Source organism: Nylanderia fulva, unplaced genomic scaffold (assembly GCF_048542155.1).
Source record: "Nylanderia fulva isolate GAGA-0341 unplaced genomic scaffold, ASM4854215v1 Scaffold12, whole genome shotgun sequence".
NCBI lineage: Eukaryota > Metazoa > Arthropoda > Insecta > Hymenoptera > Formicidae > Nylanderia > Nylanderia fulva.
Genome location: NW_028189409.1, coordinates 4,535,100 through 4,559,962, shown reverse-complemented (window position 1 = coordinate 4,559,962; position 24,863 = coordinate 4,535,100). Strand labels below are relative to the sequence as shown.

The window sequence follows — 24,863 nt, the reverse complement described above, 5'->3', positions numbered from 1 at the left end:
TTAGAAATATTTAATTGAATTTTACATGTCAAGACCAATTTGTCAAATAAAAAATTAAATTTTAAATTGTAAGAATTGGTGATTTTTTCAATTTATTATTTCTATATATAATGTTCCATAAAACTTTAATGAGACCGTTGCTACGTAATTTATTGCATAAATTGATAACCGTTTTCAAGCAATTTGTTAATTTTCAATAATTGCAAATTTTAATAATTAAGTTTAAAGCTAGAATTCTACCGAAAGAGAGAATGCTGTTTAAAATTAACTATCGAGTAAGATATTGTCACGCATCTCTATATGTATATTCGGAGTATCATTTTGAAGTTACAACAGGAAGAGGTTGACTAAATTTGTCAAAGGATAGTTTCCTTCGTAAAGTTTGATGTTCTCGCGAAATACTTTGTGATATATACCAATATTATACGCATCTTAGAGGGTATCACCTCGAGTTCGCGTTATCTCGCCAAGGATGGCACCTTAATATTACCTCTTTTTAAGAGTACACGACTCATTAAATAATTGTGAAATTGCGACGTAACGTAATTTCGCACAGGGAGATTTTAATCAAATTACTAATGGAAAAGCAAACGTTCCCTGTCGTCGCGCGGAAAGTAAATTCCGGTTGGTTGAAAGAGTACGACAGGGAGAAGAATGGGACGCGGTTACAATGGAGTACAATTAGGCTACTGAAAACGCGTGGGGAAAACTCTTGTGGAAACACGTCGACGAACCGGATATAACGCGCAAATGGAAAACTGCACATCTCGTCGTTCAAATCGATATCTTATGGCGAAAACGACTGTCGTTTTCCAGTGTAAAGAAGTAGAACACCGGCAATATTATATATATATATATATATGTGTGTGTGTGTGTGTATTATACAGGGTGTATCTAAACAAGTGTAAAAAATTGTACGAGAGACGATTCTTTGTCGAAAATTAAGGGAGGTTTCTTATATAAACACTCTCTTATATCGTTTTATTTTTTTCTCAATGTTCAGACAAATGAAACAAATGAAACTTGGATATTATCCACTAATAAAAAGGGATATTTATTAGTATTAAAAAAATAAAAAATTTTCACCTCCCTCTTTAGAAAAGTGTCAAACTCCTTAGGGAGGGATATAAGAGTATGTTTATATAAGAAATTCGCTTTAATTTTCGACACTCATCTTCTAAAATTGTTTGCACTTATTTAGATACATCCTGTATATTAGATATATATTTGTTGGTTTAGAATATATTCATTCATTTGCTCTTAAACCGCGGAATATAATATTCATCCTCATTGAAAGTGTCGGAACAATAATAATATTAAATAATATAATATTATATAATACTATTAAATTAAAGTCACCAAATAATTTTGATTACATTTCACGTATCTTGCATAAATGAAAGCATATTGAAAATGGCACAAATCAAATTTGGCAATATAATGGAGTTAATCTTTAATTCTCTCTCTCTCTCTCTCTCGCGGGCCGAGTTGGAATTTTCCGAACTCTTCCTGAAATTGCACTTTTCATACTTGTAAAAAAAATAGTTTATGAACAGTTACATAACTCCTTTATTGCCTCGTTTTACGGTTGTGAGTTTTTAACAACATATAAAAGAGACTTCAAGAAATAATGGTAGCTCTGACATAAACTTTATGCAGTTCTTGAAGAATTATTATAGGACATGAATAGATGTGCAATGCGAGTATTTTATCAAGAAATGCTACCTTCTATTATAATATTTTATCACATTCCGGGACAAATTCTCTCGTTACTTTTTTTATTACACCTATTTATTATGAAATCAAATATACATATAGAACATAAATTATTCTTGTTACGCTTATCACACAAATTTGAAAAAAATTGTAAAAGCAAGTAAAAAAAGGTCGCAACAAACGTGAATGAGGCAATTACGAAAAAAAATTAGTCAAAGTCAGGGGAATTTTTGAATTCTTTTGACAATCTTTGCGAGATACTTGGCAGAAGTCAAGACCAAGACCGCCTCTCACAGCAAGAATGCCGTGAAGGAGGCTGCAACGCTTTGTGGAGACCATAAGGGCGCTTACCTTGTTGCGAGTGAAATTGTTTTCACGACCACCTTCGCTTAGTTAGTTTTAACAGAATTTCGCCTCCACAAGCTCGTTCTCGCTATCTCTCCCTATTTCCTTCCTTTCCTCGCTCTTTCTCTCTCTCTCTCTCTCTCTCTATCTCTATCTTTCTATCTCGCGCTTTCCCTCTGGACGAGCTGAAAACCTCATTGTAAAGTGCTATATAAGGTATTCTAAAACCATGTGTCCTTCCAACCGCAAGTATTAAAGGCACAAAATAAAAAGAATTAAGCGTCGTAACGGTTGCTATTAAATTCATGGAATGTTAAACATTGAAAATGAAAGGATTTCAACTACGATATTTTAAAAGATTTAAGCGTCGCGGATGTAGATGATAAATACAAATAGATAACATATATATGTAAAATAGCATAAATGACAGAACGATTTTTTCTAATTAATATACATGGCTTGATGCCTAATTTCGTCGAGAGATATATGTATATAGGTATTAGCTTTAATTCCGCGCTACGCATCAACATTTTTTTTTTTGCAATATAAAGGAAATCGATCCGCGTTTCGCATATTCGCGCCAATAGCGAAATTAAATTGTGACAGTGTGTAAGTTAAGTTTCCTTTATGAGAAAGCCATAATTGCAATACTATCCTAATTAGCGAAATAATATGGAGAGGAAGCAATATGCAAATTGCCAATTTGCACACTTTTTTCACATAAAATAACATTTTTCAAAATGTCACGTATATGCATGTATATGTATCTACCTACTCTATGTATATTTCTTTCGTAAAATTTGAAAATTTACATTTTTTTTAAATTCTAAATTTTGTAAAATATTAACCCTTTCGCCGATCCTCAAATTCAATATCAAATATCCTTTAATATTTTATTTACGTAAAAAATTTAGTTCGATATCTCAACATTCACGGAAGTTACAGCAACCACAAACATTTTTTGAAAAAAACACAATATGAATTTTTATGAAAATGACAATAAATAAAAGTGTACTACTTGTATGTCAAATTGGAATGCTGCAAGCCAAAATAGTTCTTGAGATATTTAAATTTAAAACAACGTGGGTAGGCACATTCATACATACACACACGAACATTTTTCACAGAAATGTCCGTAAATAAAAAATTATTTTTCCATGTCGGAATATTTTAAACATATTGGCATAGAATTTAAAAAAAATTTTTTTCACGAAAACAGAACTTTCAAAATTAAAAAAATAAATAAATAAAAATACCACAGTAGCCTTTTCCGAAAAATTTGTAAGATTTTGATACCAATTCATCGAAAAAATCGGTCCATTAATGGAGAAGTAGTTCACGGTCAGGCGGACAAACGACACTTATATATACAGACAATGTTAAAAAAATGATAAAAGAGATAAGCCTTTTTCTATATTTTCATAAAGTCGAAGATATTCAGACGGATCATTCCGCACGTTAAGTTTTGCACGGCAATTCTGCGCAGATTCGTGCGCTTTGACACAAAAGTTTCATGCCGCGCTCTAAAATGCAATTAACATCGATGCGCCACGCCGATGCGACTCACTAATACGGATAGAATTCATGCACTTTGATGCACCTTGCGATGCACATTACGTGTCATGTCTCGCGAAAGCGTTTTGCCGACGCATTGCGAATGGATTCAGAGGGATGATGACGAGGACGACGCGAGAGCGATATAACGTTCGGCGTTGCATTGCATTCTCCCCCTCCCCTTTCTCAGGGGGAATTTCATCCCTCCCTCTTGCACTCTCGCGCTCCACTACCCGCCTATCTTCGCGTTCGTGCATCGTTTACTTCGCATCAAGTGCAAGCTGACGGGAATCCTCGTTTCATGTGACAAATATTCTTCGGGAAGATGGGACAGAAACTAAATCTTTTGCCTCGAATGAGTAAAACGTAACTAAAAGCGTTCGTTAAGGCCAGTTATGCTCCGATGTATATATTAATATTCTCTGATTTACTTTTAGTCTATTTATTCAACTTGTTTTATTTTATTTTCGCGTTTCGTATATATTATCATTTTTTCTTTTATATTTATTTATAATTTTGTGTGCGAGGGGAGGATTAATAAAATTCTTACAAATTTAAAGTTATTTATTCGGAGAGATTAATCTTCGAGCATTCAATTTGCTGTTTATTTGCTTGGATATGAAGTTGACTTTACTTTTATTTAATATCTATTTTTTTTTCTCTTCTCATTTGTTTATATAATTAAACATTTTTCGAGCGATTCAGCTGTTTAAAATTTTATTCCATCTTTTTTGATTTGAATCTAATTAATTTTAGAGAGATTTTGTTACTATATTATTATATATTAGATATTACATTTTTAAATATTAAAACATTTTATTTAACAGTTTTAGTCGCTACAGTCTTTCCGTCCTTTGAATTTAAATGCCTCACGGCGTATCTCTTATGGAAAAGAAAGTTATGCAATATTAATTTAAAGAAAAACTGAAAAAAAACTGTAAAGATGGAACTTAATGGACAAAGAGAAACTGTTATCTAACAAACTAATATCTGGGCCAATGACTATTCAAGCCAACTAGGATCAAAGCCAAGTCTTATATGCTAGAACTCCTTGAAATCTGGTGGGTGTCAGGAATTTGGTATTCAAGGAAGTTGGCATCCAAGCATGTTAGGATCCAAGAAAATTAGTACTTAAGCAAATTATCGCTCAAAGTAGATCATCTAGTAAAGCCGTTTATAAGATATTCCTGACCGTTTCGGCCGGATATTCTTTAATTAGACAATTTATCTTTGGCGAAAATAAGAGCTATCGTTTATCTCGTCGCTTTTTTAATATACTTCCCACAGTATATCCATATTAATTCTATTTAAAAATATTTCAAACGTTCTAAAGATAAATTTCGATTAGGACGGAGGTTCATTTAAAGTTACCTAAAGAAGAAGAGAATTCATCTCGAGCAGTTACACTCGCACACGTTTAACTAACGGAGATAAGTGAGTAATCTGTTGAATTTCCTTTAAGGAAAGATTGATCGAGTTTGTCGAAGGATCAGCACGACTTGAAGGAGACACGCAATCGGCCGCGAACGTCTTGTATCTCTCTCTCTCTCTCTCTCTCTCTTCTCGGGAAGAGCTCTCTTGTTTGTTCCCAAGTTTCTCCGATCGGATCCTTAATTTCTCAGGTGCGGGTTTGGCGATGTCGTGATAATTACAGGTAATTGCCAGTCAGTCGGTTCTGTGTCCGGCTGAAAAATCCACTTAGCCAAGAAACGTCGGGTTGCCCGCTCTATTTCGCGCCCGGACGCTTAAGCGAATTATCTGCTAGAGAAGAGTTAGCGGATCTAATTTGTAATACGGTAACCGGCCTGGACCCCGGCTTTCGACACGGGTCACCGCGTTACCACGGCATCGAGAGTTTGCTAAAACCTCCGAGGCACATGCGCACCTAATTTATATGGTTTAACAGGTTACCTTATTATATACCTACGACGTAACTTTGCCCCGGAATTACACGCCGATGATTATACGCCCCACGTACTGGCGCATTCTTAGGGGGATAAGTTGGGATAATGAAATACACATGCGCCTAGCTCTTCACAGGATTAAATAAACGAAGGCAACGCCGAATAGGAGCAAGCAGATGAAATCAATTAGGTCCAATTAGTGGATAATTGGTACATGCTAGATGAATATGGAAAATCGAGATCAGAAATGGGATTGTCTTTTCTCATTAATTCGGGACTAGATTTTCTATTATATTTCTTATATAAAAGCTACTGTTTACGTGAAGAGTACAACACTATTTTCTCCAATTATTATGTAACCATTTTTTTTTTACTATTCCAATTTTTCTTATTAATTCACGATGAAACAAAGTTAAAACATAATAATTTATTTCTTAATATTTCTTCATATTTATTTCTTCATTTTTTCTTAATATTTTAATATTGTAAATTAGTAAGAAAAATTGAAAAAGTAAATAAAATGGTTACATAATGAGAAAAAACTGTGTAATTATTTATTTAATATAAATCATTGACTGTTTTAGTGGAAATTATCGTTGTTATCGATTATCTCTCAAAGTTTAGATGCATTTAATGGAACACAATAATGAACACCGCTATCTTACTTAACTTAATGGAAGATGAAGTCGCGCTTTCGGGAGAGCGATGATAATTCGGAACTCATCGTTGAAACCCAAGCCTTTCGTGGCTGCAATCGATAATCGATATGGCCAATTTGACGAATGCGGGGTCGGGATATTTTCAGCATTCCTCACCTTCCTGGCGACGAAGTATGCAGATATCGTGCCCCTTATAGAATCTTATTATAGCCCAGCCGCGCATTGCTTACAGCTTAAATATGTCCTTATATAAGGAGTATTGCAAAATAATCGTATTTTCTTGTAGCCGTGGAATGTTTGCGACCTGAACTTCCCCGAGTTTTCTTCAATAGAAATTTTATCGGGGATTATATCACAATTCCTGTTTTCATTTTTACATTTTAAATTAAATTTTTTAATTGAAATCAAATTAATTGTGCTATAAATTAATGAATTGCAACGAAATTGTAAAGTTAAATTGTAAATTATCAAAATATATAGCATCAGTATTTAAATACTATTCGATAATAATTAAAAAAAAAAAAACAAGCTCTACGCAGCTAAACGCAGCTTTATCTCGTAATTTTGTTTTTTACTGTATTCATATATGATATTTTACTTAATCTAATTTTATTCCATTGCATGTGTGTATGGTACTTGTCTGTGTCTCTCTCCCAGTTTTCAAATATTTATATTAACTGACGTTACTCGGTAGAATAATTGGATTAAATGCAGCATGAAAAATCTGACCAACAACCACAACATTGTTAGTTGATTTTCGCATGCAGAGAACGTGATCCAATCACCTATTTTCCTATATAAACAAAATCATGTTTTAATCTATATACCGAACAAGAATTTTAAAGTGATCAATATGAGAGGGTATTGTTTGTAAACATATATATTTGTGAAAGGATAACAGATTTAATCTAGGCGCAGACAGGATTGTACCGATTACAAAAAGAAAAGGAAAATATTTATATAGAAATAACGTATACATTATATATAAAAGACAAGATAAAAGACGACGACGTTTAATCAATATTCAATTTATTTTAATGGCAAATTTGAATATGTCTCTGTCACACGAGACGAAGAGTTAATCTAAAGTACGAACGGAACTCAGTTATGCAAATTGATTTAACCGTTTGGAGGGCTTTTAGTTCTATTCCGCAAGCAGCTATTTGAAGTCTCTGTGTCAACAGAGCGAGAATCTCTCTCTTTCTCCTCTCTCTCTCTCTCTCTCTCTCTCTCTCTTTCTGTGAAACAATGTAGTTAGATATTAATTGTTACTGGCCTCCAACGTAGGGAATGGGGAATGGTATCCTTTACAACTCAGTTCTGCCACAATTCGGGCGGAAATTCTTGCAATTTCACGGCAGTAGTCGCACGTGGCGTTATAGACGCGGATAAGGTACGTTATTGCCATTTTCGCATTTGCCTCGTGTTTGGTCCTGAATGTTTTTCCGAAAACTTACGACGCCAAGGCTTTCGCATTCCGTCTTCAGCCGGGATATGAAACTATAATTAAACATTATGGTTCTGTTATAAAATTATTGTCAATGGACGCTGATGCACAATTAAATAGCGGTTGAAGGGAATTGATTTTGCATAAAATTGTATTTTGCTCTCTGGTATTTGAAACGAGATATTGCTTTTCTGCTTGTGTATTTGTATATTTAAATATTTTTAAATTTATTTATATATTTTAATTTAACTTTTTTAATATTATATTGGAACATGGGTAATTGGAATTGAAAAATAAATTCCATGCTTTTAAACCAGCTTTATACGTTTTATTTTGGAAAATAATTGACGTTTAATTATAAATAGATGTATTTTTAGCAATTTTTGTTTGTATTATATGTATTTTAATATTTTTGTTTTCCCTCTTATTTCTCTATTTTGTTTAACTTCTGTATCAAAACTAGTAAAAGAAAATCGAGATTGAATTTCAACATTTCTATAGTTAAGAAATTAAACTTATTTAGTGTGACGTTTATGCAAGTAAATTACAGCGTTTTCGCTATACATTGAAACGTTTCCATTCAACTGGACTAAGCGAAATCACCATTTGCGAAATAGCCGAGTGATATGTTCGCGGAAAGGATAGCGAAAATTTGCTCGCAATTGCACGTCGGAAATAACGTCGCTCTCCCGCTTCGAATCCAAAAATGCAAAATTTCACGGACCACTGCGCACAGAAATCATGGTAAATGCCGACAGTCAGAAAAGAACGGGGGCTATGCCGCCGTTTCGAAGAATGCAATATCCGTTAAAGGAAATTTGTTATCAGCGCGACTGCGAATGCATCGTAATTCTTGCAAATCAAGAATCGATACCGGCCAACTATCGAAAGAGAGAAAAATTGAACAAGTTATACAGTTATATTTGTTAGACAGGTGTTTTCACGATCTACGATAACATTATTCAGTCGTTTAACGTAAAGCGAGAGAGAGAGAGAGAGAGCAGCTGAAAAATAATAACGCCGTTTTTTCGATGTCGAGATATTCAAGTTGAATTTAAACGATTGAAAAATAATTATTTTGACCAACTAACAATAAAATTCTAGTCTATACACGGAGAGAATTTTCTCTTAGAATTTACCTTGAAAATCATGGTAATCGTAGGACCATATGGTATTGGAAGAATCTTATAAGAGTTTCTCTAATTAATATCTACCACAATAAAAAATATTAATACGTATACATAGTAAAATTAATCGAACATATTTTATATCTTATTGCGATATTAATATTTTTATTGTGGTGAATATTAATTAGAGGAACTCTTATAAAATTGCTTTCGATATTATATTGTCTTAGACTACTATGATTTAAATTCTAATAATCACATTCACACGTATATCTAATTATAAGAGAAAATTTCTATTTATTTATACATGTAGGTATAATCAGGAAAAAGAGATCTCTTCGGTACAACTAATTTAATAGAATTAGAATAAGGATGCCAACAAAGTTTTAATAGAATTTTTAAAGAACGGATTATACGAGACCTTTTTAAAGAATTGCAAAATTGTTTAAACTTAAAAGAAAAAATACATTTGCAATAAGCGACATATTATAAATATATTATCTTCACTGAGATTTATTCTGTTTATCGTACAAAGCAGTTCCTATTGTGTTTTATTTATGTTAGAGAGGAAGGATTATCGCGCATGTGGATTACACGAGTCGAGAATCAACGAGAAGATATATTGCACGCATAATCGGCTTCAGTATGCGCACGCGTGTTGAATTATGCATTAGGAAACGGGAAGCAAGAGTATATAATCTGATTTCACGTTAAAGATTATATTACGTAAAAAGAGAATGGTGTCACAAGAGTATCACTTATGATACACCTTTACTTTTATCTCATGGTACATGTATTTTTTAAGGAGTCCTTTCCATCTTTTTCCTGACATATAATAAATTCCTTTACCTTCATACCTTCTTATAATCCCCTCAATTTTCTTCTTTCTTTTTGTCACATTTTGGTGGCATATTTTAATAGAGAAATCTATTTTAGAACTCGCGATCTAAAACGTATCCTCTAAGGAATCCGCCTTTTTCCTGACATATAATAAAATTCCTTTATCTTCATACCTTCTTACACTCTTCTCAATTTATTCTCTTTTGTCACATTTCGATGTCATATTTTAATATACATAATAAAAAGAGAAGTCTATTTAAAAACTCGCGATCCAAGGACGCGAAAAAGCTCAGCTATGTACAACGAGACATACGTTGAACGAAGATAGACTAGTTAGGAACAGATGTTAGTTTCCATTACCGAGAACTGTTTAAATTACGTAAAAACAGGGGGTTATAGTTTCCACTACTAATCTAATTTCGATAAGTGGCGCTACACAGCGCGCGCTTTTCTCTCCGGGGTCGCTCAAGTCTTAACTAAGCCCATCTTATATACGTGGTGCAGAGTTTAATCGCAAAACGCGTTTGATTTATCGTTCGCAGGGGCACCAGCGGCATCGACATAGACCTTCGGCGGGTAGACATAGATCAGTGCCCGTTGCCGGTTGGATCCACGCAGCTCAACATATTCGCCGCCAGCGACAAGTGCAAAAAGCGCACCACCGAGGTAATGCTAATTTCTCGTCGCGCATTCTACACCTTCTTTCCCTCTCTCTCCGTCGCAACCCTCCAGGATCGATGTTTCCCGCGAGTGTCCTTCCGGAGCGCGCGCGCTTAAACACGCCGTACACCGAATGGAGAACAAAGCCACCGGGGGAATGTTTTTCCACGTGGCGACCGACTCTATTTGTAAATGCCACTCTCGACCCTATCGCGCGAATGAAAGAGAGAGAGGGAGGACGGGAACTCCTGTATAGCAGGGTGGTGCGAAAAACACGGCTACGTGCTGCTCTGCTCGCGCCAGCGTTTTTGTCCCCCGGACATAATAAACCGCGGAGCGTTATCGGCGTGCTTTACTTTTCATAAATTAAAACCCCGCAAGAAAACCCGGAGCTCGCCCTCCGGAGGCTTTCAAAATATTTTAGTATAATCTTTAGAAATAGCGTTCGAGTTATTGGATAGCAAGCTTGCGTTCCGGAACGATAGGAATTAATATTTAAATGGTGTGTCGCGTGGCGCGATATATTTTTTTATCTCAATTGCAAATTTTATAGAATTTTGACGATAGAAAATAAAAATTTCACACTTTTTTTTTTTATATTTATTCAATTTACATCTGCCTCGTTCTGGGAATACGTTAGTTGAAATTTGTTTGAAAGTTTCATTTCTTTTACGCGTAATAATGCAGTGATATACGAGAAAAATTTCGAAAATTTCGCGAGATGTAAAATAGATCAATGTCGCCCGACTCCTTGTGTAAGCCCCAAAGTTTGAAACCACGTTTTTCCGATCCTCGGCTAACGATAACTCATGCAAATTTAGAAAAGAGGCGACTTTTACAATTGGGGGATAACGTTGCAAACAGGCTTAATCCTGAATCTGTTTGTAGATAAAAATAAGCATGTTTTTTTCTTACAAAAATAATATGAAAAATCATTTTTCCCGATATTTTTATACCTTTAACTTTCGATAGTTGTTATTTCACCGTATTTTATTTTTTTCTTTTTTCGTCATTTCAATTTTTATAGTTTTCTATATATGATTGCGAGTAATACGTTTGCAACATAAAATTGTTTCGATCACTGAACCATGCAGTTGTCTGGATCACTGAAGCCATAGTCCATCATAGATTTCCGTTTTATGGGCCATGACACTTTTTAGCTTATGATATTTACTTTATAACTTTATTTTTAATATTGCCTCGCTCGTTTCTTTTTTAAAAAAAAGTAAACGGTAATAGCTACATAAATATGTATGAAAAATAATGTATTTCGTCATTTTTTACGCTACATGCAATCTCTTCTAGTGAAACATGATCAGTTTTGTTGTTTTCAAGTGAGAGTACATCCCCTTAAATTTTAAATTGAAGTACTCTAAACATAAAATTTCTTTCCAATTTTCGCGATTTTATCTATTTAATCATTAAATTTTGGGAATATTAGATGTTCGAAAAACCTCTGGATTGAAGATTAATTAAATTGTTTACGGCAATCAAAAAATCACGCTACCGCGAACCTTACTTATGTAAGTAATATACATATACGCGCGAACCAATTCGATTAAAGTAGAATTTTAATTTTTGACTAAATAAATTTTTCAACGTTTCACAAGATATGCGTAGCACACATTTATTCTAATGAAAAATGTAGAATATATAACATTAATATATATTATGAACGTGTATGTAAATGTATATTATGAATATGTATATATATTATGAATATATATTATTGTTGACCAAGAGAGAAATGTTGATTGTTCTCTCAGCCGAGAAATGAGCGAACAATTCGTCGAAACAATTTCGATGGATTGCTACACATAGTTACTCTTAATAGCAGAAAGGATTCGATACAACTAGAATTGATTAGATACAATTAATCGTTTCATCCACACTCTGTTCGCAGTGCATCGCCATTCCCGGACTTGGTTTTCGCCGAGGTAGTTATCGATGCGTTTGCAAACGAGGCTTCTACTATCCGGACACGAAATCGGACAAGAGGTACTATAATGGCACTGTCATAGAGGAAGAGTACGAGAAATTGATGATGGTGAGTGGTTTAAAGCCGAACCAGAAATAGCTTTGCTCTACTTTACGCTCCACAACTAATGCGCTGCTCGATATATAATATTTCTCTCTATTTTCTGTCCCATTTTTTTCCCCTCCAGAGAGAAATAGAAAAATTATCACAGCGTGAAATCGTACGATATGATATAACAAATATGACAGAGGATGTCGTTTCGGTCTCATCAAATTTCAATGAACGCTTGTCATGGCACTAATGGCATCGCTCCTTTCACAAAGTACTCGATTAGTTTGAGGTTCATGGTTAATTGACGGAAGATTCGGTCATTAAAGTTTAATGCAATAGAAATGGGACAGCTTATGCGTACCGTAACACGACACCATTTGCCATGTCTACGTGGAATTGATTTCTCGATTAAAGAGTAATTTATTAAAGAGAATAATCAGTTTTAATCTGTCATGAGTCATAAGTTAATAATTCAGTCGCAACAAATACAAATCAAATAAAAAGTTACGATAATGCGATAATATATAACTAAATAATTATATGCAAGAAGGAATTTTTTCGTTGAAAAATGAAAAGCACGTTTAAAAATATGGCTTGTTTTAGTTTTCAATAATATGTTATAATACACTTTAAACACGATTAATATTTTTTGATAGTTATCAGCTGATTTCTGTCAAAAAAATTAATTGAGTTTAAAGTAGTATAACATATTATTTTTAAATTAATCATTTATTTTTTGACAGTTATCAGCTGATTTCTGTCAAAAAATTAATTAAGTTTAAAGTAGTATATATAATATATTATTTATAACATATAATTTTAATTAGCACAAATTAATGCTTTTATTAATATTTCTAACAAAGTTCAGAGAAATCTTCAGTCGATATCAGATCGCATTCCATTTTCGTCGTCACATCCAGTCTCTCTCTCTCTCTCTCTCTCTCTCTCTCTCTCTCTCTCTCTATTCTGCCTTCGGAAATAGGATCGCAGAATAGATTGTCGCGAAAGTGCAATTAAATCGTACTGGCGGCAACAGCGTTACAGGCGACGAACGAACGGGGTAACGCATTCTATTTACGACGGCGGAGAAATGGCGGCTTTTTTTTCTTCTCCCGTAGTAGAGTTTTCCGTCCGTCGTTCGTGCCAGCCGTCACTTTTACGCCCGTAGAAGCAAAATGGATATCGACAGCGAGGCGCGCGATGGAATCATCTATTGTCACCGTGTGTTACGTATCTTTTGTGATTTGATGGGCATTTCCATCCGCGGCAAAACCATTTTGCACCCGCACGCCCTTCGTTGTCATAGTTGGCGCGACCGTTTGTAACCGCGACGGGTTACAATGGGTGACATCTCCAGCGCCGAATATCCTTAATAACCGGAGCTTGGATATTAACGACGTGTCACCTTTTTTCCCCACGAAACGACGACGGACACCGCGGACAGTGCCGTTGATGCGCGCGCATTGTTGGAAGAACGTCGTCGTCGTCTGGGAAAGGTGCTGCTCGGAAAAATTATCACCCCTTAATTTTTCACGCGAAAACACATACGAGACACCGTTAGACCGAAAGAGACAAATACAGAAATCATATCTTTTTTTTTTTTTTTTACGTCCGTCGTACACGCGACACGCGCGCCTGCTAATATCTCGCACGTTTGACAGACGCTGAGAATTTTATGGTGTACGTAATTTTTCACGAGGGTTTTTTTTCGCGCTATCGCAAAATTATATATTTTATAGATAAATTTTCGTCATTTTATTTTTTAAATCGCTTTGCCGTGACATGCGTCGATTCTAATTTATCTTTAGGAGTTTACGTCGACTATTATATGAAAATATGTATGAAGAAAAATTTATATAGTCTATATAAAAAGTAGATTTATTAATCGCCAAAACCGCGCAATAAAGATTGCAAAGTAAATTACAAAATTTATTACATATATTACAAATTTAATTTACAATGCGAGAATATTGAGAAAATTGATGCATTGAAAATATGTTTCTTCTAAAGAGATATGGGAGAAACTTCTTCTTCCCTCTTTTATCTATTATATGGCTTTGATGTGCCAATTTTTGAAGAATGACGTTATGCATTTCTTGGCAGAATGTTTTCATCGCTTTTCACCGGTACACAGCTGAAAAATTTGTATTAAATTTAATAGATATCACATATCTCAAACGATGCACAGAAATTGTTGTGTTAATTTAACAATAATATCGATATGTTAAATGGAAACGCAAATGCTGTGTTATATTTTAACATAAAAAACTTTAAATAATTTAAAATAAATTTTGTGTAAAATTAATATTGTTTTTAATGTAAAAATGAACTAAAAATAAGTTAATATTAGATCCCCACTTATATTATGAAATAAAAAAATCAAACATTTTTCCTGTAAATTTTCACAGATAAATCTTGTCGCTAATAAAACGGAACATATTATGTAAAATTAAAAATGGATGCACATTGTGTAATTTTTTCACTTGTTTTAATAATTGAACATTTAATTAAGCTCAATTAACGCATAAATGTGTTAAATATTTGATACAAAAATTTTAACGGGGACCGTTTTTAACAAAAGAAAAAAAAACACAAATTTTCTTACTGTATATATATTAAAAATTTAATTTACAACACGAGAATATCTAGAAAAATGGAAAAATCGATGCATGAAAAATATGTTTCTTCTACAAAGAGATACAGAAAACCTCTTTCTCCCTCTTTTATCTATTATATAGCCTCGAGGTGCCAATGTTTGAAGAATGGCGTTTTGCATTCCTTGTGCAAAGTGTCACTTTTCGCCGGTAAGGAAAATAATTTCACGTTTGTCAACAGGGCGAGAAGAACCAATATGCCGAGAGCGGAGTGTTCGAATGTCTGCCGTGCGCCGAAGGATGCGAGTCCTGCGAGGACGGTTCGCCTTGCGTCGTATCCCTGAACTGGTTGATGCGAACGGCGATACTTATCCTGGAGTGCTGCATCATCGCCTGCCTGCCAGCCGTCGTTCTTTTCACATGGAAATATGGGCACGTGAAGGTAAGAGCCGTAACTCTTTACAACGGAGTTTTCCAAACTACGGATGGCACCGTGTCCGTGCTTGAAAAATAGCGCGGAGAAAAGTCTCACATTGTCTTTTCGAAAATATATCACGCACTGTGCAAGCAACGTTCGTCTCTTTCAATTACGTATATAATGTGTGTACATATATATATATTTCTATTAACGATCGGAAGAGAGATGTCTGCGAATCAATATTAGATTGCTTTTTTAATTTTCTTCGCCAGAGGCAATATATTATATTGTTTTAATGGCTTAAAATAAATAGCTCCTTAATATCCTTAATTAGGAAGCAAGATTTACTTAAAGACGAGACAAGGATCACTATAAAGAAATTAAAATTTGTATTTCTATAATATAAAGATACTATATCGTTATTTTATATATAAAAAAATTCTGCTAGTGAAAAAATATTGGAAAATATAATCTCTATACCTTGATAGTTTACACTAAATTTGAGTAAATCACGATTAGAATATAATGAATATAAAATGTACTTTTGAAATATATTTTTTATTTGAATCGATTTGTTCGAAAATAACGCAGGTCCATAAATTTCCAAAATTGTGATTATTAATAGGATCCATTTCAGGGTATAAATTTCTATTCCATACAGAACACACAACAAAAGCCCATAATATCCACAATATGAAATATCTCTAGGATACTATTTCGTAGCATGATTTAATGAAAGCCACGTAAGACCGTAATTGGACATTCGATATCATTAACCTATATTTAACCTGACGTTTCAAATATATTATGGAGTCGATTCAAATATATTATGGAGTCGATTCAATAAAAATTTCAAAAAATTCGTATTATATATAAATCGTTCGAGTTTTGTTTAAAAATATGTATGTCTGACGAGTTATCTTATATTTGCAAGAAAAAAAATTGCTCTCTTCGTGCAATTTCTATTATATTTTTGGATTTTCAAGATATTTAGAACGATCGTCTCATTTGCATGATGAGAGATTCGAAAACGCGAGAAAAATAGCGTCACATTGCGCTTAATCTTAACAGGCGATCAGATAAATCGGGGTTAAAACGTTAATCTTGTTCAGCTTAGATCGCAGCCTCCGATATCTCGCGTGATTGTTCGAAAGGCACTTATCCCAGGTGTAAAGCTAGCCGGAGATCGTGTACGAGAGAGTCCCTTTAAACGCTATCTGATGAACGAGTGTGTCTCGCAACCCGTAATAATTATGTTACAACGCTCGTATATATTTCGCGATTGCAAGGTTTGTGCATGATCAGGACATTATTTAAATAATTTCATTTTAATATTCGATTTTATCTTTATTTAACGAATTAAATTATTTTGTACTTGTCAACACAAATATTCGTCATTCATAATAATTCATTTATTTTTATTTAATGTTTTATTTCATGTAATTTATTAATTTTTATTTTTATTTAAACAAGTAAATTTTAATTTTGATTTAATGAATGAAATTTGTACCTTTCCATACAATGATTCGTTATTCAATTTATTTATTTTTATTTCTATTTAAATAATTAAATTTATTTTTATTTAATTATTCATTTATCTTTTATTTAATAAATATATATTAAATTATTTTGTACCCGCCTACACAATTATTCGTTGTATATAATAATTTATTCAAAATACTAAATTATTCCACGAATTCGATAGTTAGTCAGAAAATGATTAATATACATGTAATTTGGAGTCATGAAAAACAGATAGATACGAGTGTGAACGTAAAGGCTGACGCGAGTAGATCGAACGGGTAAATAAATATAGAGCTTTTGATGAAGAACGTTCCGCGTTCAGTGGCAAATCCGTGTTTTCGATTAAGCGTTTACTTTGAATCGGCTTGATTGGACTTCCTTCTTCGTTATCAACTCCTTGAATAAAATCGCGCCCACTTTCCGTATTAAAAGGCACGATTGCTAAGAATTCTTTCAACCGCAAGGTGTTAATTAGCCCTTCGAGCCCCTTCTTTTTTTCTCCCATTCCTCTCTTATTCACCGAGCCCTTGGGTTCGCGTGAAATAGCACCTCAGTTCCTGCCTTTGCGAGAGGCTGTCGTTTGGCTCGTCTAGATATCAAAGAGCCACCAAGGGGGTACCCGACACTAATTAACGCAATAACGACATGCAAGCTCCCCGAAGTTTTTGCGACGCTAATGACTCCTGCAACATCGCCATTTAGCAAAAGAAAAAAAAAAAGAAGTGGCTTATGAATTCACCTTTGCGAAAAGTATAATCGGTGAATATCTGTAAAATGATTTATATATCAAAAACTTTCTTCCACTCTCTCGTCTGTCGGACTAATTTTCCCTCGAGCTACCAGTTTCGCGTTTTTGCGGACGAGTTGCATAATTTCGTTTTCTTCATTAAAACGCGTCCTTTAGATTCAAAAAGGTATATGTATATATATATATATACGAAACATTCTCTCTCGGAAACGCGAAAATTGCGATGCCGAGGATATAATATCGGAGAGGAAGGGGAGGACCTTTGCGTCCTTAAAATCTCGCTGCGTCAGATTACGGATGAGAGAGAGATTACGTGGGCGCAGGTATAAATCATCCCCGCGAATATCCCGCTTTTCGAGAGATATACTCGCGACACCGTGAATGCGAAAAAGCGACGTGAATGATCCTCTTGCGAGGACTCATTTTGATTGAAAGCGGTAAGCGAAAGTAGCCGAAGGAGGAAACTGTGTCGCGCCAGTTTTCGACGATAATTTCGCAACTCTCTCTTTCACTCTCTCTCTCTCTCTCTCTACGTGTGTATATGTTTGCGAGGGTGGATGGATGGATGCGTGGGTGAATCCTCTCTCGCTGAATCCCGCGCCAGAGAAACGGCCAGATTTTCCGTGGTGTACTGTCACCCTAATCCCGAAATTGGTGCGACTCTCTCTCTCTTTTTCTGCCTCTTAATTCTCGACAGATGGGATCCGAGCCCGTAAAACACGCGACGTGTCCCGAGGATTCCGCGCATTAGCCTCTTCAGGGATGGATCTATGGAAGTCGGAAAAAATTTGATTTATCTCTCTTTTCAATCATATTTATTCGAAACACACGGAAGATTTTTCATCGAAATGATTCGTCTGATTTGACCGCATGCGTTTTTGAAACTTTTACAAATATATATATATATATATATGTATAGGAGTTAGTGATGTCAATCAATAGGAAAACTATCCAATCTATTTTGTCTCTCGTCTTATAAATTAGTCTCTTCAGGGATGATCTATGGAAGTCGGAAAAAAATTTGATTTATCTCTCTTTTCAATCATATGTATAAAAAATACACAGAAGGTTATTCAAAATGGTTCGTCTGATATGACTGTGTTTTTTAAACTTACAAATATATGTATAGGGATTAGTGATGTCAATCAATAGGAAAACTATCCAATCTATTTTGTCTCTCGTCTTATAAATTAGCCTCTTCAGGGATGATCTATGGAAGTTGGAAAAAATTTGATTTATCTCTCTTTTCAATCATATGTATAAAAAAAATACACAGAAGATTATTCAAAATGGTTCGTCTGATATGACTGTGTTTTTTAAACTTTTACAAATATATATAGTGATTAGTGATGCGTTAATCAACAGGAAAACTATCCAATCTATTTCGTCTCTCGCCTTATAAATTAGCCTCTTCAGGGATGATCTATGGAAATTGGAAAACATTGATTTATCTCTCTTTTCAATTATATTTATTTAAAAAAAAAAATACACAGAAGATTATTTAAAATAATTCGTCTGATTTTACTACATTTTGATGCTTACAAATACAGTGATTAATGATATGTCAATCAATAGGAAAACTATCCAATTTTGTCTCTCGCCTTTTATAAATTAGCTTTTTCAGGGATGGATCTATAGAAGTCGGAAAAAAATTTGATTTATCTCTCTTCTTAATTATATTTATTCAAAAAAAATACACAGAAGATTCACTACATTTTTTATGCTTACAAATACAGTGATTAGTGATATGTCAATCAATAGGAAAACTATCCAATTTCTTATAAATGCTCGATGTGACTTTCCTTGACAATGCAATTTTTTGACTTATCCAGGGTTGCACGTATACAGCGTCCTTAAAACCTTACTCCTATAAAAGGAAAATATCCGGTGATCCCTTTGGGGGATGCGTTAAAAATGTTATGTAGGTGTCACAACCCTTTGGATGAGCTCAAAAATCGCATTGTTACAGCTGTGGAGTCGGTGACAACGGATATGCTAGAGTATAGAATTTGACTATCGCCTCGATGTTGCTCGTGTAAAAGAAGGTGAAAGACAAAACTTGGACAGTTTTTTTTATTGATGTATAAACTTCAAAAATATAGTCACTTGAAATCAGATGAATTATTTTAAATAACTATATATTTATAATTTTATTAAACAAAATAGAGAAGAAATAAAAAAATTAAAATTTTCGAGAAAAATAATAGAATAAAATATAATATACAAAAATAATATATATATGGCCACTGTACATTAAGATTAACATTCTATTTGTAAATGAATTTTATACATTAAAACTAAACATATATATCTTCAATATCCTTGTAAAAGACAAAACTTGGCTAGCTTTTTTTTATTGATGTATCACTATGTACAAACTTCAAAAATATAGTCACTTGAAATCAGATGAATTATTTTAAATAACTGTATATTTATAATTTTATTAAACAAAATAGAGAAGAAATAAAAAAAATAATTAAAATTTTCGAGAAAAATAATAGAATAAAATATAATATATAAAAATAAAATATATATGGCCGCTGTACATTAAGATTAACATCCTATTTGTAAATGGATTTTATACATTAAAACTAAAACATATATGTCATCAATATCCTTGAAGAAGTTAAAATCGCGAGGCGTCTTGTATAAAGCTGACGTGAAAAACGACCCGATGCGAAATGAAAAAGAGGCATTAGGTTGATCAAAGAATTCCTTTACACTAGTAGATTCTTATATACTAGAGTAGAACGAGAAGAAAGAAATCTTTTAAAAAAATTGAAAAGTAATTTTAATAAAAAATTAAATAAATACGAAGAAAAAAAAGACGAGAGATTAAAATATCTTGGAAGAAATTGAAAAGGACTTTGTGCATGCCACCCACGATTCTTAATTCTATATCGAAATCAATTGTAAAGTGTTTCTCTTCTCTCCCCCTCAGAATTATCATTACAGTTAAGTTGTCCCATGGTAATTTAAAAAGACCAAGATGAATGATTTAATTACGTATGACGTAATTAGAGTAAAGCATGTTTTAATTCGATTTAAATGACGAGGCAAAGAGAGAGAGAGAAGAATGGGATAATCGCTTTCTTCTTTCCCTTAATGGGCCATTAATAAATCCGAATTGGAAGATAAACGAGCCGAAGCGGGTTTAGCACAAGCAAATTTGGTCATTCGACTGTCCTCCTGCAAGCATCCATATTCAAGTCACGGTGTACAAGCTTAATATCGCGACGTAATCTATCTTATGAAGCGGCAGATGGTTTATATATATGTATATTCGGAGTATATATCTCTCGGCATAAAAGAGAAAGAGAGAGAGTAGAGAGAAGAGTCGTAATAATCGTCCGCATCCGTGGATTATCTCGAAATCAGATTAATGGAACTCGCGCGCATTATAAAACGGGAATTCGCGGAATTCGCACAAACTCCATCTAACTTGCGGCTTTTTTCAGCGAGGCAAAAGCGTTGCTTCCATTTCAAATTACTTCATTGGGAACAGAGAGGGAGATCGGGAAACTGCACAGTAGGAAAATTCATGTTTTCTTGTTAGAAACTGTTCCCGCGTGGAAATTTCGGTGTCAAGTATTTAACACTTTCATGTGTCAATTTAACATATTGCTGTTGTGTTAATTGAATTTTAATGTCAAATTATTAAAACAACTGAAAAAGATATAAAAATAACACAATGTGCATCTATTTTTAATTTTACACAAAATTTATTTAAAATTATTTGAAGTATTCCATTTAAATATTAACAGAATACTTGTGTCACATTTAACATATTCATATTATATTAAATTAACACAATTTCTGTGGACTGTTTGGGACATGTGATATCTGTTAAATTTAACACAAATTTTTCAATTGTTTGGAATCCCTTGATGAAATAAAACGGAAATAATGCGTTGATTTATAATACGTCTGCTTATTTTGAGAATATATAATATCATATATATATATATAAATGTATGAAGATCTCGCGGATACGAGATTATCACTCATTTCCGAAATGTCATTCTCCCGAAATCTAGCGTAAATTAGCCCGCTCTTTAACCGCGGATATAATATACATATATATCTTCTCTAACCGCGATGTTATCAGTTTATGCTGCAAGTAACGCTTATTCCGTTATACTCTGTCCAAATTTATGCTCGCAATTTCGTACAACAATAATATCCAAGGTTTACACCGTAAATTGTGCGAGTTTCAATTATATTGTTACCCGATGCAACATATTAGTCGGGAATTTTCCGGGATTTAACTAGCTATTAAGAGGATCCTTAAACGCTATCTTGTTTTACCGATAAAACATTATTTTTGCGCACCCTTTTCTTTTTTATTGGTTGAATAATTCGTGGAATAATAAATTCTTTTCTCCACGATTAAAGTACATGTAGAATCAAAGCGCGAATTTACCGATTTTAAGTTAAGAAGAAGTTAATTGAAGAATTAAAATTTTTTTTACTTTTTTCTATTCAACCAATAAAAAGAAAAGGGTTTTTTATTTCCTTATAAGTTTTGAAATTTAAAATTTCTATAATTACCCGCGACTCAAAAGACGCTAATTGATTTCGCGTAAAAAGGAAAGGAAGAAGATTATATCTAATTTGCCCTCTTTCGTATATACATATACGCGCTCGAAGAAAGTAAATTTCGAGAAAAATATTTCGATGTCGCGTTCTTTGAGCGGTGCAGCCTCGAAAGTTAGGATGATCGTTTTTCGTTGGAATGAGGGAGAGAGAACTTGTTACGGTAGATTCGTCTCTTCCGAGCGAAGTTGGCGAACTACAGATATATATATCCTTCCGGAACTTACCGCTTCGGTAATTCGTGTAAATCGCCTCTTGTGAAAAGGGAAGCTGTACTTTTATCTCTTATAGTAGCGCTAATAGCCTGCGCGATTCCAGGAGAAAAGATTAAAGAGAGGACTCGCAGTTGTGTCTCTCTCTCTCTCTCTCTGTCTCTTTCTCTTTCTTTATTTTTGTCAGCGGTTCCACACAAGATAGGACACATACGCGGTGGTGGAAAACTGGGTGGAACGGAAGCAACAAATAAGTCCATTCTGGAGAAGAGAGGGAATGAAACAGTCGGGACACGCGAACGGGAAATTAACTTTGTTGTCGGGAAAGAGGGAGGAAGAGAAGATGAACTTTAACTCGCTTTATTCGCTATTATTCTCTCTCTCTCTTTCTATCATCCCCCTCGGTTTATTCCGCGTTGCGGCGGATTTTGCGGCGTTTCCCATCTCGCGACCTTTCCTTTACCTCGGCACGCTTCTAGCATATCGTTTAAATGGATGAAACGTGTGGTACGTGGCATTTATATGTATATACCACGTCACATTATCGGCTTTCGAAGAATTCCAGTCGGCGGGGTAATAATAAGGTAAACTTGAATAAAGCCGCCCCGAGCTGCACGCTGTGCAAAACGTTCTGTAAACGTTCCGTATTCGTCGCTGGTATACTATTATCGCGTGTTTAACGAGACTCTTATTGTACTTGTAATTGTACAATATGTATACCGAGTTTCCATCTTCATTAGCATCGATTTTCTTTCAAGAGAGGAATCTAAGTAATTTATGAGGCGCGCGCGAGCGCGAGCGAAAATCCAAATCTCTATAAGCTATTTTCGCGCGCGTATATATCGAGCTTTTTTCTCCCTATTCATGAATTAAACGTCGTTTTTACACGACGAGGCTTTCCTTCATTAGCCGCAGGCGTGTGTCGTTGCGCTGTTGATGACTGGTAAAAAAGTTGTCACGTTTTCTTTTTTTTTTTTTTTTTTTTTTGAGCTGGCGTGCTTCATTTCGCGTCGCGCAAGTTAAAATATTCCAAGCTGATAGTATCGCGCGCTATCTTCCAGCTTTTTTTGCAAAAAAAAAAAAAGAAAGAAAGAATTAAAAAAAAAAATCGGAAAGAGAACGTCGCGTGTATTTGCATGCCGCTTTTTAACCAATTCACAGACAGGTTTTAGATAATCTCAAAGGTCATGTTTGCCGTGCGATATACTGTAATAAGGTTTCGCGTTCGCAACGTCGGTCGCAAAAAGGTAAAATTCGAGCGATACTTACATAGGTACTTTGCAAGGTACATATATATTCCGAGTACAGATGTATTACGAATAATTACGGGGTTTAAAGAACACTCGACACAGAAATTGTTTTACACGCGCGTTAATTTTTTTTCCCTTTTATTTCCTTCAGGGTTTCTCTGCTCTTTATGTCGTTCTTGCAACACACGCGATTCTGGCATATATGAAAATCTTTTCGACATATTAAAATTCTTTTACAAGTACTAATTGAATATATCGCGGTAAAGCAAAGGAAGATAAACATTTTACTCGAGATTACGTAATGAGAATACTCTGGCGTATTTTCATTTAAAAATATTTTCCGCAGCAGCGTGCATAATCTTGATTATCTCTTTTCTCGACTTTTAAACAAGCTAGTCCAAAAAAAATATCGTGAAACCATGCTTTCGTTATAGTTCTTTATAACTAAATAAATAAATTTGGTGTATGTCTAACAAAGCTTGATGAATAGTGAGCATGTTGGAAATGGTACATTTCCTACTCATCTGTGTGCGTAACATAACATATATATTTTGAATATAAACTTTGGAGCGCACAATGTGTTGCGGAAACAGCTGGCAACATAAATAAAGCATTTGGACAGGGAAGGAGAGGGTAGAAATACTCTTAAATAACGGATAACATGGAGTACGGGGCACTGAGAAATCCTTATGTTTTGATAATACCTTGAAAAATAAATGTGATTGATTATGCTCGCAATTAAATTTCTCCTGGTAATTGAATAAGCAAAAATTATCTCTGAATTCCTTAATTACATATTGATTTTATGTTTGTCAAATGAAGAATTTAAGAGTGAAAAAAATGGTACACGAATACAGTATTGTACGAAAAAATGTCCAGATTTTACAAATGTCAATGGAATTTCTACTGATAATTGAACAAGCAAAAATTATTTCTGAGTTTTTTAATTGCATATTGACTTTATGTTTATTAAATTAAGAATCTAAGAGTGGAAAAAATGATATATACGAATACAATATTATACGATAAAATCGCCAGATTTTACAAACGCCAAAAAGTATATAGAAAGTATATATGGAAAGTAGATGGATATATATTTTAGTCAACCCATAATTTTCGTCAGAGAGTTGAGAGTTTTAAAAAATTACTCTTATAATGGATTACATGAAATGCGACATTGAGAAATTCCATGTTTTGATAATATATCTTGAAGGATAAATGCGATTGATTATATCGGCAA

The 24,863-nt window shown here is 34.0% G+C and overlaps 1 protein-coding gene across 1 annotated transcript in view; it reads left to right on the top strand.

Annotated features, from left to right (window-relative positions):
• Positions 1 to 24,863, top strand: part of LOC114935298 (uncharacterized) — a 96,052-nt gene that overhangs the window by 55,984 nt on the left and 15,205 nt on the right. The window contains exons 3-5 of the mRNA XM_029308103.2: positions 10,135 to 10,258; positions 12,156 to 12,299; positions 15,117 to 15,317. Coding sequence (XP_029163936.1) covers positions 10,135 to 10,258; positions 12,156 to 12,299; positions 15,117 to 15,317 — 469 coding nt within the window. The remainder of the gene's footprint in view (positions 1 to 10,134; positions 10,259 to 12,155; positions 12,300 to 15,116; positions 15,318 to 24,863) is intronic.